The 20,652-nt window shown below is 39.3% G+C and overlaps 1 protein-coding gene across 2 annotated transcripts in view; it reads left to right on the top strand.

Moving 5' to 3' along the window:
- Positions 1-18,164, top strand: part of galnt13 (polypeptide N-acetylgalactosaminyltransferase 13) — a 37,220-nt gene extending 19,056 nt beyond the window's left edge. Inside the window, exons 9-13 of one of the 2 annotated variants that reach the window (XM_085384687.1) lie at positions 1,420-1,559; positions 3,469-3,567; positions 4,681-4,815; positions 8,000-8,222; positions 15,168-15,306. In XM_085384687.1, the coding sequence (XP_085240813.1) occupies positions 1,420-1,559; positions 3,469-3,567; positions 4,681-4,815; positions 8,000-8,185 (560 nt within the window). In that variant the 3' untranslated portion in view covers positions 8,186-8,222; positions 15,168-15,306. Of the gene's footprint in view, positions 1-1,419; positions 1,560-3,468; positions 3,568-4,680; positions 4,816-7,999; positions 8,223-15,167 lie in introns of both variants that reach the window. The other variant, XM_085384688.1, reaches the window with a different exon arrangement.
- Positions 18,165-20,652: the final 2,488 nt, after the last annotated feature.

Raw genomic sequence — 20,652 nt, 5'->3', positions numbered from 1 at the left:
TTTATTCTTATGCAAATGTACATTTTCTTTTACTTTTATATTTGAATTTAATGCAGCTTTGCCATCTTCAAAGTGGGATTAATTAATTCCTTCTCTCAGATACATTTTTTTTTTAGTGCTCTCTTGAACTTGGGTTCAGAAATTAGTCACGAACGGCCATCTTTCAAACAGAGCTCAAACACATATGGACAAACTAGAACAATACGACTGTGCAGATTGAGAGATGAGTACCCCTCCATCTGTCGACTTAGTAATGTGATTACCCTTTTGCAGGAAGCGGTATCCCAGAAATCTCGGGTTAACTGTTTTAGATGCCAGCCAACCTATAAGGGATCATCCCCAATCTTTCGATCTTACGGCACAAATTGTGACCTTCTCTTCCTCTCAGTCAGGCAGGATTCTCCACGGGCATGTGTGCAGACAGAGCCAGGGCTGTGATGGATGATTCTCTGTATATTGTGGCCCCGCGATGACTGTCTGTTCCTCCAGGACATTAGGGAGAATGATCTGGGTTGTGCTGCTGCCAGACCTCCCTTATTGGTGGCGAAGAGCACAGTAGGTTGCTCAGGCTGAATTTGGGAGTGGCATCTGGTGATCCTATTAAAAGTGTACCCCTTTCCTTGTCCTTCCTCTGCACTGGATCTAAGAGGCTATTCATCATGAGCTATAATATGTGATGCTTAGCCCCCGCAGATAGAAAAAAGAAAGGGAGAGAAAAGTAGCCTTCAGCTCACTGTTTTTATCTGCCAACTTGATATTTCTGTTTCCCACATTAAAGCCTGAGATGGTATTGGTAAGCTGTTTGCAATATCTTAGTTATGTGTGATAGATAGATAGATAGATAGATAGATAGATACATACATACAGTGCTGTACGTCTTACATGTTGACTGGTTTTTGAAAGCTGTCCTCTATTTTCCCTCATTGCAATCATGCTCTTTCATATTAAATTACCACCTTGAGTCTATCTGCATTCAAGCTACGAGTCCTCAAGCGGCACTTTAGGAAGAAACCATCTGTCTAATGTGTTTGTAAGTGTCTGTGCCCAGTCGCTGTCTAATCCTTTCTTAGTCTTTAGTTTCATCAAGGCTGATACATCAGGCAGTTCACATTTGGCTAAAGTGACTTACATCATGGCCCACAGTTATTGCACAGCTTTTGCACTTGTGCGCTATTGAAGGAGATGCATCTTCCACATTACACTGTTTGTAAATGGGATTGCAGGCTAACATTATGATTGGGATATTTTCAGGTAAAGCGCTTTGTTTCCCTTCATAAAGGTTCCCTCTGGTGTCGGGTCTCGGTGGTGCACAGACACAACCATCCTATTTTTCAGAGCAGAAAATGTGTCTCTTAATGTGACGGATGATGTTCACTGATACATATGGCTGCATTTCCTGTCTTGACATTTCATTTGCAGGCGTGATGCGGGTGGAGTACGGAGACGTCTCCTCTCGCAAAACCCTCCGTGAGGCCTTAAAGTGCAAACCGTTTTCCTGGTATCTAGAGAACATCTACCCAGACTCCCAGATCCCAAGAAGATACTACTCTCTTGGTGAAGTATGAGCTCTCTTATACTCTAATCTTCTATAATGTATCGCATACACCGGCTCCTTCTGCGTTCAGTCAGATATATCCTTTTAGCGCCTGGCCTCGTTTTTTTCATTTTCTTTCAGAAAGACAATATCTCTGTGAGATATAGCCTGAAAATATCAGGATCTAGGAAAGGCTTAAAAAAAGCTGAAAAACAAACAACCAAGTTTGTATTGAACGTGCATAATAAACAGACGTTTGGCTGTTCAAGGAGTCGGTATTGATCCCCCCCACATGTTGAGGCAGTGAGATAAAGCTCGTGTATGCATTCTAGATAGTTTTGTATTCTGCTCTTTAAAGAACAAAAAAAGACTGTTTCCGAGTACCTACCTTAGAAATCAGATTTTTCATAGGGTTGTTAATATGTAGAAATTGTAAGCATGTAGTATGGTTTGATAACTACTCATTTACAGTTTTGACACAGCTTATTTTACGAGAGATTTTTTTTAGTTATTTCCCTTCTGCTTTTTTAAAGTGACCACAATCAGCTTCTTGATGAACATAGCTTTGTGCGGGAAGCATTGAAGCGGGGGTCAACTCAGTGCTAACATGGGCCGTGCTATCTGGACATAGATGGAGGTCATGTAAAAGTAATGTCAGTCTAAGAACTGAGTGTGAAATGAGGTTGTAATCCTCTAACACTCATACAGCTGAGGATGAGGGGACTTTTCTCTCTCCTTTGCACTGCTCTCCTATACTGCAGTAAAAACTGGTTTTCTCTATCTCCCTTTAGCCACTGCAGCACCTTTTTTTTTTTTTTTTTTTTTTCCATTTTCCTCTAAACCAGACTACTTCTGGCTGATTCTCATCCCCCATAACACACAGTCAGCCTTTCCTTAACAGCCGGAGCCATTAGGTTTTATATCACTTAATTATTATGAATGCCATTCCGTTCCTGCATGATAGGCATGGTAATGGCTTAGGCAACATACATAGTCAGCTCCGCTTCAGCTCTGTGAATGTAGGAGTTCATTAGATAGCTGAGTTGACTGGAAGTCAGTAGGAGCTGTGATAATTGCTTATTGAGAAGTGTGCAGTCAACTTAGCTCAGTTTCATCTTTAAAAGTGGATATAATGAGCAGAGGTTGGACTAAATTAACTCAGTGACATGGTATATACATGATTTTAGCTATAGGATTTATGGAAGATGGTGACAAACTTTTTCCAGTTTCCAAAAAGAAAGCATCATTAAATCTGTGACTTGCATTTAAAGTGGTTTCAGCATTAGTGATGCTGCAATATTTGCAAACCTGGGGTGGCAACTAACATTATTCTCTGTTATTTGCTTATATGATTATTTTATCAAATGCCAAGAAATAGGTTAATTTTTTAACCCTTTAAAGCCTGAACCATGAAATAATTGCCAGAAAATTAAAGATTTTGGAAATCGAGTGATTATTAAACCTTCTGACAAAGAATTAAAAACAAAACACTGATGTATGTTTCCAAAACTCATGGATCAAATATTTGGGTTTAAAAGGTTAATTAAAAAACTAATCAAACCCTAAAGATACTCAGTACAACTGAGTGAACTAAAATGCTGTTGCTAATTATATATTAACAGATTAATTTCTTTGGAAGACAATATTTAAGATGTAGTGATTGATAATCAATTTGCACAAGAGATCCTTGGATGAAGAATTCAAACAATAAGGGAGGACAAAAAACAAGGACTTAGAAAAGGAATTTTTTTTTATTGATGTATTAAATGGGACGTCATTATTCTGGTAATGTATGTTTTTTCCTGTTCCTGTAGCCTAGCTGTTGTCAAAAGAAACATAAATAAAATGCTATGATGTAACCCTTTAAGACTTTAGTGTTACAAAGTTAATAAACTTGTACTTCTTATTTGTAAATCTGAACTTCCTGTCTATAGATCAGAAATGTTGAAACCAACCAGTGTATGGACAACATGGGGAGAAAGGAGAACGAGAAGGTTGGCTTTTTCAACTGCCATGGCATGGGTGGAAACCAGGTGAGGAGATAACAGGAAATACTGTATTGAGAGTATTATGCTTAATTGTGAAAAGAAATACTATTGTCTATATTATAATAGAATTTGCAAATGTAACTTTAAATCTGAATGAAACTAAGCACAGCCTTAAGCGTTCTACTTGGGTAGCAGCCAGGTGTTGCTAACTAAACATACTTGATTAATTGATCATTAGCAGGTGTGAGCACCTCTATAATTTGCTGATCTGGAGCATTTAGGTGTTAACACAATGTTCCCAGGAGTAGACATGCCAACAAATTTACTCCAAGGTCAGGGCATGTAATACTTAAAGATATTTAAAGCACTATCCCAAGAACTAGATCTCAGACCATCCAGGCTTTAATTAGCATGTTAAAGCCGAAGGACTGAAAAATAAAATGATCACGGTGTTGCAATGGTCCAGTCAAATCAGACCTCAACTTGACTGAAATGTTATGGCAGGAGCTTAAGAGAGCTGCGCAGAAACAAACTTCAATTTCTCCACAGTGATTCGAGAGAATGATGATTTCAAATTATTGCTCATCATTTCAAATTATTACTGCTAAAGATGGTTCTCCAAGCTACTAAATCATGGGGTGTACTTAATTTTAAAGTGCAGCCTCTAGCAGTACATTATCTTGCCCAAAAACTTGACTTCAGGTTGGAAGCAAGGAGTGTGTTAATCTCCAACTTCTAAGTCAATGTGCAGATTTTCAATACAATGCTTTCTCTCTCTCATTTCTGAAGCCCAGTGTTGATTAGACTCAAAGATTTCTAACCCAGAATTCACTTTGGTCCAATCAATATTCTTTATACTCGAATCTCATTATAGTTTTTTTTTCTGCAGCACACAAGACAGAATATCTGTCCAGTCTTGTATAAAAAATATCTGTAGAACATCCTGGAAATGCCCAATAAAGTACACAATAAATTTTTAAAAAGCTCTGGAGTGTAAATAAAAACAAAAAATAAAAAATAAAAAATAAATTAAGGTTTAAAAAATATTTACAGTTTAGTCATCTATCCCTAAAACCCCTTACAATACTGTTGTTTTATTTTTTGTGATGTTGATGTTACTGATATTTTTCAAGAGCTAAATAAAACCTCTTCCTGTAGGTGTTCTCGTACACTGCGGATAAAGAAATCAGAACAGATGACCTCTGCCTGGATGTCTCCCGCCTCAACGGGCCTGTTGTCATGCTCAAGTGTCACCACATGAAGGGCAATCAGATGTTTGAGTACGATGCTGAGGTAGGATCTGTGGCCCTTTTAGGATCCAAATAATTCAAAATAAGGGTTCTAAAGCAAGTGGCCATTCTTTTCCCCTGTTCCTCAATTTAACGTTTGTACCTTTACCTGTCAAAAGGTAATTTCATGAGCAATAGGACACTGAGGATCTTTGGTCGTGGGAAAACTAGAATGACTGTTTTCTGCCACAAGATGGTGCTGTGTGCTGTTGTTGTTGTTTTTTTTTTTTTTTTTTTTAAAGCACCACGGAAGTTGAGTTGCTATTTCAACCCAGCAGCTGTTTCTCTTTTCTCGTCTCATTATGTAGTATGTTGGCAAGTGGGAATATGATTTTGAGGTAAGCTGTTCAATTTGTCCCTCCTGAAGTGCCACATTGTGATTTAGTATTGTGAGTATGAGTGTGTGGACGCTGAAGTGTTAGTGTTTAGTACGGTAGATCGTTTATATAAATATATTTTTTGGATGTGTACTGAAGTCTTTTTCTACATCGGTGACCTGGAATCACGCATTGCAATTTATCCTTTTATATTTTGTAGACAAATATATTGTATGTGCAGCAGAACAATCAAGTCACCAAATAATTTACATCGCAGAGAGAAACTGAAGTCTAACCTATAACCCCCCCCCCCACCCCACCCCAAAAACAAGCAAACAAACCAAAACACAAGTATCACCTACAAATATCAAAGACAAATGATTGCATGCATTAGGTGCAAAATGGTGAGGTGAAAAAATAATAACCTTATGTTTTTTTTTTTTTTTTTAGCTGTGTTGCTCATTACAGGTATTTCTATATGTGTATATATGTATGTATCAAAGTCTTTTCCTTTTGCAATAGCACTGAATTAGAAAATATAATTGACAAAGCTAGACGCTGCATATTGAACACCAGGTTTTCACTTTACCTAATATTCCTGGGTATGCAAGCAGTAATAAGCTTGCATTTTTGATATTCAGTCAAATGAAGAAACAGATGTTGTGGGCAGGAAACAAAGACATTTTGAATCTCATAGGAAAACTAAATATTCTTCTCAAGCCTTGTTTCCTTAGAATACATCAAAATACATTATGGATTACACAACTCAAAAAGCATTTTTATATGAACAATTTATGCATTTTTAATCCTCTGGGAGATGGTTAGACGAGGCAGCGTCGCATGCAGAGTTGTCTATGAGTGATTGAGATGTCCTATCACTGACATGGCGGTATGACAAAGTGAGGAAGCTCAGAGGCCTTTCCATCGAGCATTGAACAAATCCATGGAGAAATCCTTTCATTACACTTTGCTCTCAGTGTGTTTTCCTTAAAATGGGGGGAAAAAAAGAGAATAAAATGAATAATTCATAACGAAGAGGACCGGTCTCTGTTGTAAACAGCTCTGGGGTTTCATCGCTGTCAGTAGCCGGTGTTATTTTTAGCCCAGGTGTGACTGACAGGGACTGAATCCTGGATGACTACAGTACCATTAACATTTCATCTGGTCATCAGTTTCACTTTCACAGAAATACCTGGCTTCTCCATATTCCTCCTGTATTCATTTACAGTTGTGACCGACATCCACTTTCCTGTTCACCTACTCTGCTGTTTCAGCCAGCAATAAGTTCTATTTGCTGTGCTTTCCCTCGCATGGATATCCCACTCAAACACATGATAGCCAAAATTTCTAAGTGCGCTGAAGTTTTCACCAATTTATCTGTACTTTTTAACTTTGCTGTGCTTGTCAAGTTGTGTTTTAGCTTTAGTAGAGTCTAATGTAGTTTTTAAACTTTTTTTTTTCCAGCCAGTTTTCTGGCTAAAGAAACCCAGAATGTTCTTTATTTTTTTAAGACTTAAAATATTTGAGCTAATCGTTATTTAATTCACACTTGAACTATTGCAGCAAAATGCAAGTAATGAGTTTATTGGAGATAAAGAGTTTGAGGCATGGATTGGCATATTGATTGAATAGCTATTTACAAGTGAGGCACACTAAGCCACAGGCTGTATCAGGGAGTAAAATGGGAGAATCAAATAGATAAACTCAAATTCCTGCAGGTAAGGGGCATGACATGACCGCGTTTCACCACTGTTGGACATTCTCTTTATTACGCTTGAAGCTCACACAAGTCGGCTCAGCTTCCCAGCTGCCAGCCACATACCAACAGCAACACCACAACAGGACTCTATACCGATCTTAAGTTGGCGAGGCGTGATTGCGATCCTGTGCAGCTGGGTCCGCTTTCCCTGCCGACCACGCCCTGCCACGAATTAGAACATAGATATTTAGTAAAAACATGTCATCTAACTTTTTTTTTTTTTTTTTTTTTTTTTAAATTGTCCATCTCGTTTTATAAATTGCCCCCCAAAATTATTTGCATTGTGCTAATTTTGGCAAATATCGTCTGCCTCATTGTAAGGACATGTTCAAATTGTTGATGTGGTCATTTTCTCAGGGGTTTGAACTTTGAAACCAACCTCCTAGACTTTCAAGTGGTTGCTTTGGAGACAGCAACCAGGCCTGCAACTACTTGCAGTCAGTTGCTGACCCCAAAGCCACTTTGTGCATCAAGATGTCTATTAAAAATAAGTGGGTCTCCTATCAGACTGTCAACAGTCTGCCATTGAATGGGGTCAAGTTGGCAGTTACATGCAATCTGTGAGAACAGAGGGATTCACTGTGATAAATCAGCAGAATATGGCACCTTTATATTAAACATTAAACTGTGATGTAATTGCTGCAGGATGGCAGTTTAACTAAAGAATGACATAGGCACTCTGCTTGCTTTTATATAGGAATTTAACCAGGAGACTTTCAATGGGCAAGCGCTTATTGGTGCAAACACACTCAGATTCATAAATGCAGACAGATTTTAATGTGTTGCCAATCTGTCTGCATCAATGAGATCTGCCTACAAGTGATTGTTGCTACTGATTTGATGCAAGGAGGTTGCCATCCTGTTACCTTTTTTCGTGGGTGACTGAGCCAATAGTCACATGAATAATTTGAAACATGACCCATATCGCTTATGAAGATATGGTCCATCTAATAACTAAATAAAACAAGAAATGGACCAAATAAGTCAGACATTTAGTCAGTGTCTGGGAAAGTTTACTGCGAAGAACAGACGCATCAGTTTAAGAATTACTTTATGACTCTGTGACTTACCTTGAAACCCATCTGTCCCTTTTCCCTCCTGGCTCACTGCAGAAGCACACCTTCCTCCACATCATCACCCAATCATGTCTGACCATCGGCCGTCTGGAGGACGGCACCTATGGCCCCACTGTGGAGTACTGTAACAACAGTCCAATACAGTCGTGGATCCTCCACAACTACACTCGTCTGGAGGTCGCTAGACACCTCTACTTCAGTCCCACGGATTATTTTCTCTAAACTCAAGTCTGCTCTCGGGGGCTACGGGGGGCGTGAGGTGAGCAGATTAGCACAAGTTAGGTGTAGAATTAGAGGTTGGTGGTCATCATAGTTGCTCTGTAGCAATGTAGTTTCACACTGTTAGAATTCACTAGACCTGTTTGGGCTGTAATAGGCAACTTTGGCTGTTTTGAGAGTATGTTTGATTTTCTGATTTTTGTCAGTGAGAGTAGACTTGTGGTTCTTCCAGGTGTACGCCTGAATGTGCATGTGTTTTAGGAAGCATTAACACTTTTTTGTTATTGGTGACCTTTCAAGGGGGGAGTGCACAGAGACGTGGGAAGAGCTTCATTACACAATGACAGATGTCCTGTCAAGATGCTTCTCTGTATAAGATGCTATCTGGAAGACCTTTAGCTAATCTTTTTGCTAAATTACATCTCAATTGACATTTATTTTCCAAAATAAATATTATATTTTGATGTGAAAATTCACTGGCTGTCCCCTGGACTGCCTGCACATGATGAATGATGGCCGAGATGGAGGACGTGCTTATTTTTAGCTGATTATCTGCATGCGGAGCTTATTCAAATGGGCTCGCCATTGTTTACAAGTTCTTTTGAAGTGATCCTTCATTGTGAACCTATCTTTCATGGCTGTAGTTGCTCAGGCCACTCTCTTATTGGCCAAAAGCAGCTGTGTACACAGTGTTCCATGTACATTGTAAAATGCCCATTATCAGTGTTTTTTCACCACTAAGCCTTCTTATTTACATACTTTTGTGAGGAATGTTCTTCAGCTCAGCATTTCTGTCCATTTCGGAGTTGTTATTTTCCTGCCTTTTCCAGGCTTTGTGTCTGTCAGTCATTCTCTCTGTAGCCAATTCTGTTCTGTTGAGTAATTTGGAGTGAACACCTCAGAATCCTGTACTGTTGTATCTCTCAAAACGCTAAAGAGCAATTTCACTGTAGCATGCCACAGTTTCTGTGTCCAAGCAGGGCAAATTGGGTAAGGAGCTCCCGGGACTGCTGGTGTGTGTCAGAGTTGTGGCAGTATAGTGACCTGCTGTTAGATGGCCTGATTTGCTGTTCACTCTCAGACGTCCTCCTAGCATAGCAAGCAGAGAGGAGCACGTACACAAGAGAAGGGCTCCATTAAAGCAAATGACACTGTTGCTGAATCTGCCCTGAGATACAAAAGTATCTGCTGTGTTTGTATCCCACAAAAAAGCCACTCCTCTATCTAGATCCCTAGCAGCAAGCACAGAAGATCACGTCAAAACAAGAACCTCTCTGCCTTTCAGCAAGTCCAGTGTGCTGTGTGGTGATAAAGAGGATGCTATTCCTCAACCTGGGTTATGGTTAGAAACGGTCATCATTTAATTAGCTGGTCTCAGCTGTGCACACACTCGGTTTCTTGCTCTGGAGACTGTGCTTGGTTTGCTGGGAGGAAGATGGGAGTTTTCTCTGCCCCAAAGCAAGCATGAAATAATTATGAGCAAAGGACAGGGCCTCCATATTTCGAGTAATTTCATTGAACATGGAACTTTTTTCTTTTTCAAATCATACTTTTCTTGTGCCACATGTTCCCCTGGAGTAAATTTAGATTTTGAATGAAAGGAAAAATAGTATCTTTATGATTTAAGGCTGTTTAGAAAGGCTTTGTAAATGATTATGCCCTGCGCATGGCTCAAAAATGTAGTATTCATTCAGTCTGGATTAGGAAAAAATTGTTGATCTTTGCTTCTTTTTTATTCTTCTTCTCAATAGTTTAGGGAGAACTTTGCTATGAAGTTACAACTACTATTAAAGAACTACTTTTTAAATTAAAGTATAGTGTAGCACAAGCTTACTGTTCTTTTCCTTTGTTTTTAGACAGGTGTGTGAGGTTGTGTGCCACCTGCTCTCTTTGTTCTCACTCTGTTTGAACAAGTGTGCCCTGTAGGGCAGTCTGCAATGTGTACTTCAGGAAAGGTGTGTGTGTGTGTGTGTGTGTGTGTGGCTGTGTTTGCATGCACTTCTTTGTATCCAGGCAGATAGTGTTGGGCCCTTGTGTTTTATAGCTTGAGATCAAACATGGCCTGAGCGTCTCCGTGAGCTCATTAGTCTGTGCTTTGACAGTTAACAGAGGATATTCAATCTTGTTTTAATGAAGAATTATGCCTCGATTGCAGAATTTAAAAACCCCCAAATCATGCTTAATGACCAGTTTTTATGCCATGATGTATTTTTAGGTTACTTGTTCACCTGCGTTTTATTTTTTATGCCAATATAACATTGTGTTAAGCTGCAAACTGCTAAACCTGAGGCTATCTCTGTTTTGGTTTTCATTTATACGCTTATACATTTTCATATATTACATGGCATCTTTGTAGCTCCTAACATAATTTTCACAATTTCTCTCGTGGCATTGTTTTTCTCTGCAGAGGCTCTGCTTCTCTTTACAAACCAACTCTCAAGTCCCCTACTCCTCTGCATGTGATCATTAGGATGAGAAAAGCAACTCAAGTGAGGAATGAAATTGCGGAAGCATGTTACTACTGAGGGTTTAAACATAAATGGTTAATCAAGGCTATTGAGGGCTCTCTCACAGTTGTTAGTGGGGGGTGTTATCTCTGGTGACGTGTGGCAGATAGCCACAGATTCTCTCCTGTGGTACATACCACTTGTGTGGTGCTTGAGTTCGAGCTCATCACAACAGGTGTGTTATTTCCAGTCTGGTCCAGTTTGTCCTGTTTTCTAGCCTTTCTGGTTTCCACGAAAAAGCATCACATAGGACAGACAGGAGCGATGGAGTGGAGCAGGAGAAGGAATACTGTAATTACATTAACGGGGACCCTGTTCTATTTAAGTGTCTTGATGAGCTATGGCAGTGACAGTGAGCCAGTATGCACAGTACCAGATCCCTGAGAGTGTAAATGGTTTTCACTCATCATTATTTTACTAAAATGTCTTTCATGAAGAAAGCCAGTTAATCAGTCATTGTCACCTGAGCCCAGTTAGACAGAGCCCAATCCAACTTGTCCCACGGTCAATTTAGTTAGCAGATGATGGCATATTTGGCCTGTGATGTGTAATGAAGCCACTGTGAGAAATGTAAGGTTATTAAAATACTTCTATAATGATAAGCTTTGCAGTTACACACCTTCATTAGTTCTGTACAGGTGTTTTTACTGGTATACAATGCTGTGCAAGTCTAGAGCAACCAATTATTTCTTTATATTTTGCTAGGAAAAAGGGAACTAAGTGCAGTGATTCTCAAAACGTGCAAACATACATAGAAATACAGTTTATAAGGCAACAACAGAGTTTGAGCAATTGCAATGAGCTTGAAAGTCAATATTTGGTGTTACTGACTTTATACTTTAAAAAATGACATGGAAGCTGCCTAAGACAGTTCACTCTGTGTTAAAGTAGTCTTTAGGAATAATTCTCAAGGCCTCTTGAAGGACAGTCAAAGCTCTTCTTTTGTTCCGTGCTTTTACTGCATTGCAGTGTGTTTGAGTCCACGCTGAAAACTGAAGCTGCTGCCAATCAGATGCCTTATAGTTGTTGGTGGGTCAGAGTCTGACTTTACTTCTCGGTGTCAATAATTCCATCTATTTTGACAAGGTCCCTAGCACCACTGGCTGAATTGAACCCCCAACCATGACCGATCCTCCGCCATGTTTAATACATAACTGTGGACACTCCCTGTTGTACCTTTCTCCTGAACACCTCTGTTCATGATGATTTGAACCTAAATTTTCTAAACTGGATTTATCACTCTATAAATATAATTTGGCATGTCTTGGCCTTTTATCTTCTCTGCCTCAATTTCAAACAATTTCTTATGATGTGTCAGTGAACAAGAGATGGATCAGTTCAATGGCCAGATACATCTCTCTGGTTCTGTGTCAGGTCTTTGCTGGATTCCCCCCCCCCCCCCCCTATTTTATAAGGACACGACAAATACAGTGAATCTGCTGTAGCCACTTCTTTTGTCCTTCACTTGTCTAGTTTCCTCAAAAATTTTAAGGACACACTGCACACCCTGCTCAAATATGGCAGGTTTTCTGCTAATAACTCTTTACAAATCACCTTGTTGGTAGGGATGGGTACCGGTGTCGGTTCTGACATAAACGGTAGTAACCAGACCGAAAAGCAGCGCACATTTCGGTGCTTTATTACGGTGCTTTATTTCAGTGCTTTATTTCCTGAGCTGTGATACACTTTAGATTCTAGCCAATCATTTTACGTTTCCGAGGATAGTAGGCGGGTCCAGGTACCTACGTTCTTTTAGAGCAGAGCTACAGATTAAAAATGCCCAAGGCGAAGCGGTCAAAAGTCTGGCTGTACTTCACAGCAAAAGATGCAAACTCAGCAGCCTGCAACAAGTGCTTTAAGCTGATACTGTGATACTGTCAAAGGAGGTAACACCTCAAATCCGATGAAACACCTGGCGACGCATAGAGTTTTTTTTTTAAAAGCTGAGAAATGCGCCGTATTTGATAGCTTGCTGCGAGACCTCACACCGTGCACATCTACTGCGGGTGTGGTACCTGTTATCGGACCCGGAGCAATATCCCCCAAAAACCCGAAGAATAGAGTCCTGGCCCCTAGCCCTGCCAGTGTAGCAGAAATGATGACGGATGATGATGCAGCAGCAGCCGTTCTTCTCTGCGCGAGTAGCTTAATGTTGTCCGTGTGTAATTTACGTTGAGTAGGCTAACCACGTTATTACATTAATGCATTGTTAAGGAAGAAACGCTTTTATGAGTTTTATGTTGCATTAAAGTATATGTTCATATTTTACTCTTATAGGAAAGACTTGCTCCTTTGCACAGATACAACACCCACAGCTTTGTTCGCAGAAACAGGAAGCTGACCCCGTGTCATTTACAGCAAAGAGATTAGCACACACACGAACTTAGTGACGCATACACCCACACACACGTATGCAAAATTAAAGGAAACTGCTATGCTTGTCCCACCCTGCTACTATAAAAATAAACGAATACTGCAGCTCGGTGTGACTCTCTCTGAGTTTCACCCGTGCCACACGTTATCAGTATCAAGTGTCTCAGTGTTGTTTATTCACCTGACTGTTTGTTAACTGTAAATCTCTGACATGCATGTAAGGTGAACTAGCAAACATCATCATAGCTACATGCGGCTGTCTTCTTGTTTGATGGCAGATACTCCCTTCATCATGGCCAAAAAGGCTAAAATGACCAAAGAAAAAGTGGAAAACAGTTAAACATGAGAGGTTTTTTGGACAAAGTTTGTGTTTTTTCCATTGTTTAAGCACTGCTTCCAGCTAAGAGTGATACCATATATGCCCCATAGCTGCAGAAAAGGCTAACATTGTTATCTTTTTACAAAAAACAGCTGAACATGAGAGGTTTTTGGACCAATTTTGTGTTCTCCATTCTTTAAGCACCGGTTCGAGCACCGTTTAAGCACCGGCACCGTTTCAAAAGTACCGGTTTGGCACCGGTATCGGATAAAACCTAAACGATACCCATCCCTACTTGTTGGTGCAAAAAATTTAATGCTGTCAAACTGTGTTGTCTTTGAATCAGCTGAAAAATGGCAACAAATTGTGTGGTTTTTTTTTTTTTTTTTTTTTTTTTTTTTTTTTTTTGTGACACACTGCTAATACATGGACTGGTTCTTATATAGGTTTTTTTCAACTCTAACTGAGCACTTAAAGTGCTTTATACAACTTGCCTAATTCACCCATCCATACAAGCAACTTGGATTTACTATCTTGTCCAAGGATATTCGGCATGCAGACTGGAGGAGCCAGATATCGAACCACCAGCCTTCTGATTAGTAGATGATCTGCTCTACCTCCTGAGCTACAGCAACCATAGTAACAAAAATGGAAAATTTTTATCAGATTTTACACAATTTGCAACTGAGAGGCGATCATTGTGGTGTACTGATTAAGGCACACACAATCATTAGGGTAGAGATATTTGTTGCAACTAATGTCACATTGTAACCTTTTTCTTCTCCTCGTGATCCCTGGTTACTTATGTGTTCTGAAAAAAGATGCTGCTATAATGTGTCGCATTAACAATAAAAACACAGTTTATCCCAAGCATGGTGTTGAATAAATAATCGTGATGTGGTCAGTGCTAACAAGCACCAGCAGTATTACTGCCTATTATACTGTAGCACTTTGATCAAAAAGTAAATATAATGAGCTGCAGTGTTAACAATAAACTCTTTTTCCTAGGTTATTTTAATAATTGGAATAAATAAATATTTAAAACTGTTTATTATTGTTCCTGAGAATGGACCAGATCACCACATGTATGTGATAAGGGTCACTCAGAGGAACAAACATTATTATCACCTCACATCGCTATCATTTCAGCTCTTTGGTTTGCAAACCTAAACATAGTGATAAAACTGAAAACACTGTAGCGAGTTTGTTGCAGTGGTTTTAACATTAAAACAACTCCTTTTCCCATTACCACTGAATGTGGGGGGGAGTTGGCTCTAGAGAGGTTGATGCTTTTGAAGCTCAGTCAATCACAGAAACATCCTTTTGTTAAAGTGCCAATGACAAGTTTCTCCCCCGACAGGAGCCTCGATTTCCACAGCGTTTCACAGTGAGAGATGTATTGTATGAGGGGTAACCCTTTTTTATGTTCCTTATTTTGTCATTCTGTTTTTATTGTTTTAATAAATGGTGCAGGCACAGACTTAAGTTTATTTACTGGGTCAATGGTACAACAAAGCTGAAATTTGGGAAATTGGTAGTTAAAATGAATCTGAGGGTTGGTTTGAGTGATGCGCATAGATTCAGCTTTTCTTCAGACCACAGTTGAAGCAGTGAGGCACTGGCAGCTGACACTGATGCCCTCAGTGATGACCTGCATCTTTGAGAGTACATGACTGTAAAACACAGGGGAGGTTGGTCTTCAACTTGTAATTGTTTAATGTCATGCGTATATATTTACATCAGTTGTAACTGCCTGTTGTTTTGTTTTTTCATCTTTTCTCTCCAGCGACTTACTCTGCTGCATGTGAATAGCAACCAGTGCTTGGACATGCCCTCTGAGGACGACAAGATGGTCCCCACATTGAGAGACTGCAATGGCAGCCGTTCCCAGCAGTGGCTGCTCCGTAACATGACCCTTAGCGTCTGACTCTTCACCTCAGTCCTCTGTCGTTCTCCACCCAACCAGTCCTGGCTTTCCTTACCCTCACCAGATGGCTCTTACCACACATCATGCACCTCTTGCTTTTACATCCTGGCCAAGAAGTGCAGAGAACTGGGCAGCAGCGGCTTTTCTTCCATTTGATCGTATTACAGTTCAACACAGGTTTGAGGATAAACTGCACTGGCACCTGCATTTCTAAAAATATGATGAGCTGTAGCTTTGGGAACTTTTACAGATCTGAACTAGGATAATGACGTATCGGGTCGTGCATGGAAAACACTCACATCAAAGGAGTCACACTGTGATGGACACCTGCTAGCTGTGAATCTGCTGCACTGACTGCTGATTAGCTTCTGGAAAAACATAAACAGGAGACCATTTGTCATTTTCTGAGACGTATCTTTGCAATGGTTGAGATTCTATAACCACCACTGTATCCAGACAGGCATTGATGTATCTACTATAGGTACAGTTGTAAAAGAAAACAGCTGGTTTGCTGCTCATTCTCTTTTCGTGTCGGTGTCTACTGTGTCTATGCTTGAAGCAGAATGGTGGTCATTTTAACTGCAACTGTTGACTAACATATGGAGATCAGCACTGATAGGTGTTACCCTCTTAAGGTGATTTACTGAAGGGATAAAGTCGTAGCCCTGTATAACCTACAAATGCTTTTCCTTCTTCTTTATCAAGCCCACTGTAGCATTAGCTATTTAGGACGTGTCTTTTTATCACATTTCATGAGACCGTGTGGTAATAAATCTGCTCGAGAGAAAACTGAAGCCCAACCTTAACAAACTGAACAATCAAATTTCAGTTGAAGCCCTGACACCCATATCAGTTGTTACAGTTTAACTTAAGAGGAGTGCCATTTTTATGAAGATCCCTTAAACTTGGTTAAAGAGTTGTACTAATCTCTTTAAAGTTTCTAGTACTGTGCAGAAAGTCTTGAGCCACCCTTAACTTCTTGATATTTGCAGTGCTTTATTGAAGTATGCAAACATACATGGAGATGCAGTATAAGACAAAACAGTTTGTATAATTCTAGGGAGCTTTAAAAAAAATCAGTTTTTAGTATTCTTCAACACAGCCTGAACTCTCTTAGGCAGCTTTCTTGTAACTTCCATAAGTAAGTCTTCAGGAATAGTTCTCCAGGCTTTTTAAAAGACATTCAAAGGTCGTCTTTGGATGTTGGCTGCCTTTCTTTCCATTCTGTCAAGTTGATCCCACACTGCTTTATTAATGTTGAGATCCGGGCTCTGGGGACGCCAGTCCATGATTGACAGTGTTTCACTGTGTGCTTTTCTATCCAGGTATGTTTTTGCTACATTGGCGGTGTGTTTGGGGATGGTGGATCTAAATCTGATCAATTTTGATGAGTTTTGAAGATCCCCCAGTAATAGTGGCTGAATTGCAGTCACAACCATGACAGAGCCGCCACCTTGTTTTACAGATGGCTATAGAGACTCACTATTGAACCTCTCTCCTGAATGCCTTTGTTCATAGTCTTGGTTTAAAGAAATTGTGGGGAAAATGTTTTTGCAACAGAATGCTAATAACAAAGCGCCTAAAGATACCCCCCCCCCCCCCCCCCCCCAAAGAAAATGCAAAATCCCCCCAAAACATTAGTCTGAAAATGGTCAGGTGCAAGAACTTGTCTGAAATTAAAAACAACAACAAAAAAAGCAGTCAATGTCCAAAGACAAAATTTTAAAGATTCAAATGATAATTATTGCTCAAGACCACTTTAAAAATTGCATGAAACTCTAACTACTTTGGAAGCAAAGCAAAAGGAAATGAGGGGCAACTCGAGACTTTTGCACAGCACTATACCTGAAACATATCTTTGAAATTCCAGGTCGGTTGTTAACTGACGCAGCTGTTGATGTTCCGTATTACTCCAACAGGAATTACATCAAGGAAGTTAATCTATTACAGGTGATGAGAAATATGATGTTGGTTTTGGACTAGAAATACAAGTGATACATTTTGAATGAATGTAGATTTTAACAGGTACTTTTGAGAAAATCACACTGTAATATTATAGCTATCAAAACATCATTACATCAAAAAGATTATTTTTAAGTCTGTTTCCATATGATTTCAAATTCTTTCCATAGGAGATATCATGACATATCCGGGTGCAAATCTTTCCTTATAAAAGTTGTTACATGTTTGGTTTTTAGTGATTTTGGATGGTTGAGGTGTTTTATGTTTGAAAAGGATGGTTTGAGATAAAATATTGCAGCTTATTGATATTAAATAATTACCATATCTCATAAATAAATGATACAAAGTCTTGATCATTGCATTAAGTGAATATGAAGTATATCAGTACTCATCGTTACCTTTACAGATATCTTTCACCACATTCGGCAAACAAATTGTATTGTACATAATGCTGTTCAGATGTATCTAGCACCATTGTTGTTATATATACAGAACCAATTATTTTTCTAAGATGCTGTAAAACTGGAATATTCTTGCAAAACATACTGAATGATGATTAAACGAAACCACGTGATAGATTTGGAAGTAATAAAAACAGTGCTGACTGTGGGTTTTGAAATTGTGCTGTGTTTTGGAAATCCTCATTGGTCCCACAAAAACCAATTCGGAGACTATCTGAAGGACTAAGTACATGAGGGGTGGGGTATACTGCCCATGCTGCTTGAATACTGAACTGATGCCAGGTGCCTGCTTGGCATTCAGATTGAAAATCAGTGACCTCTTTGATATTACGCACACACATTTATTGTTTTTCATTATCTTAAAGTGCATGGTGTTAGAACAGGAATGTAATGTTTCAATGTGTGGGTTGCACATTTGTCATCTGTTTGTACATTTCGCTTTTTTTTTTTTTTTTTTTTTTTTTTTTTTTTTTTTTTGTAGAAAAAAATAAAACTTCTGAACATAAAATAATGATTAGCTTCACTGTTGAGCACCTGACAGCTTGTCGCACCAAAATATACGGTTGATTAATAAGCTTTTAAGGCCTCACGTACATCTCATTACCCGGGGTTACTCTGTCCTTTTTAAATGTAGCAAATTGTACCGTCTCTTTTATTATGAGCTAGAAAAAAACACCAATACAACAGGATACTATAAGAGTTACATTGTAATGAATGTTAGTTGTTGGTTTTTTGCTTTATGTGTAAAGGAGTTTGTCATTATTCTGTGTGCTTTTAATCACAGAAGGCTCGACCTTTCAGGTGACTCTGAAAAAGTCTGAGACACAAAATTGTTCTTTTTGAGCAAAGCTTTGAAAAAATAAAGCTAGCAGAATACCCAGCAGACACTGGACGTCATGAATTATACAACTTTACTAATTATTATTTGGAATATTCATTCATTTTTCTGATTTTTGTTCAGTTGATTACTTAACGGCTTAGCCTTGAAGCCTTAAGTTGTTGAAAAGGACAGCATATATTTTTAATATTTGTTTTCTATACTCAAACCTCTTACAGGCAAAGTTGTCTGAACAGCAAGTCTGCACATTTCAGAAGCTGGAATCAGGAAAAAAAAAGGCTTGATGACTTACTCAATAAATGTCAGGCTTATTGATTGGAACCAGGATTTCCAAAGTGCTGCCCACAGTCCAGTGGCCACCATGATATAACACAAGGTAGCATTTCCAACTTCTTCTATTATAGCTATCAAATCAGGCTTCATAATAGACTTCATAGCAAATCATGTTAATACTTTCAAGAACAGCTGGTGTCAGTCTAGTCACCCAACTAAAAACTAGTAAAACGACTAAAAATGGCATAAAACACCTTCCTCACTGCAAATGTGTTTGAAATCGGCATTTTTATCCAGCACAATATTATCTGCTGCCACTCTTTGTTAGCACAGAGTGTAGGAATTAGAAAACGATTTGAACATGCTGACGAACATCCTTACACTCATCACTTTATACAGTAAGTTAGGCTTGACTAGTACCCACTTTTGCCTTGCGAACTAATTGAATTTGCTATTGCATAGATTTGTTTTCTGCACATCAATGATGCAACTGCCTCTTTCCACCACATGAGCTATATTAGATTGTAACCAGGTGCCTATGAAGGCCGTTTAAGTACAATGAACTGTCATGTTCCAGTTTGACATTGGACCAGAGAATTGCCGCTCACTTGGTGTTTTCTCTTTTTCGATCCATTCTCGCGAAACCCCAGAGATGGTTGTGTGGGAAAATTCCAGTACATAAGTAATTTCAGCCAACCCGGCGCCAACAACAACGCCATGTTCAGATGACATCTCTTCCCCTAGGTGATGCTCGATTTGAACTTCAGCCGATAATCCTGTCATTATCTGCATGCCTAAATTCACTGGCTGTGATTGGCTGATTAGATATGATGTTAGCAAGTATGTGAGTCTCAACACCTTTCTCACATCTACATGAAACAAAGAATCTCTGAAGCTAACTTTTTAACTTGTTGGGTATAGCATCATTAATCCAGCAAAAATATATATATATATTTTTAATATAGTGCCAAATCCCAACAATGGTCAATACAAGTCACTTAACACTGTAAGGTAAAGACCTAGTAATACAGACAAACACCAACAATCAGGCGACCCCCTATGAGCAAGCACTTTGGCAACAGTGGGAAAGAAAAACTCGCTTTTAACAGGAAGAAACCTCTGGCAGAACCAGGCTCAAGGAGGGGCTTTGAATAAAACCTGACAGCCTCATAGAGATGTGTTGGCTCGAAGTGCAATCCAGAACAAAGTCCATGCAAAAATATTTGTACAAAAAATATAAAAATAGACCAATAATGAATATTGACTGTGTTGGGTGTGCTGATGTTCCTTGTTTCTGCTCAGCTTCGCATTTAAAGTACAGTGAGGAGAGTGGTGTAAGTCTTCATTTTTTCATCAAATAAAAGAAAGAATAACCATTTAAGCATAAAATTAGAAACAAAAACTATTTGTGCCTAAAGTCTCATTAGACATAGTGGGTAAATAATAAACACTCATAGCAGATATACTGTGCATTTTCATTGTCCTCACTTATGGTAGCTTTTTGATCAGTATTTCTCAAAGCTCTCTAAGGTGCCCACTGCAGAGGTATTAACAGTTGTTGTTGTGGGGCTGACAAAACATCAGTGCCTCACAGCGCTCCCAGCAGCTGCCCTGAGGGGACTGACTGTGGTTTCAGACAGTTTCACACCTGTAGGAAGCGAAACCCAGGCTGGTTAACGGGCCCTGTGAGGATAAGATAGCGAGTTTGTGGGCACACCAGGAGGGTCCATTAAGGGGTGAGATGCTTTAAAATAATAGCCCTAATGGAAGCCTTATCTGTGGCTGTCTGCAGCTTTCTGTCGCTCCGGAA

The sequence above is a fragment of the Rhamphochromis longiceps genome, linkage group LG16, assembly GCF_057381845.1.
Source record: "Rhamphochromis longiceps isolate RC_006_pf linkage group LG16, R_longiceps_female_GT1.1, whole genome shotgun sequence".
In the NCBI taxonomy this organism is placed as follows: domain Eukaryota; kingdom Metazoa; phylum Chordata; class Actinopteri; order Cichliformes; family Cichlidae; genus Rhamphochromis; species Rhamphochromis longiceps.
This window is presented reverse-complemented; position numbering and strand designations above follow the sequence as displayed.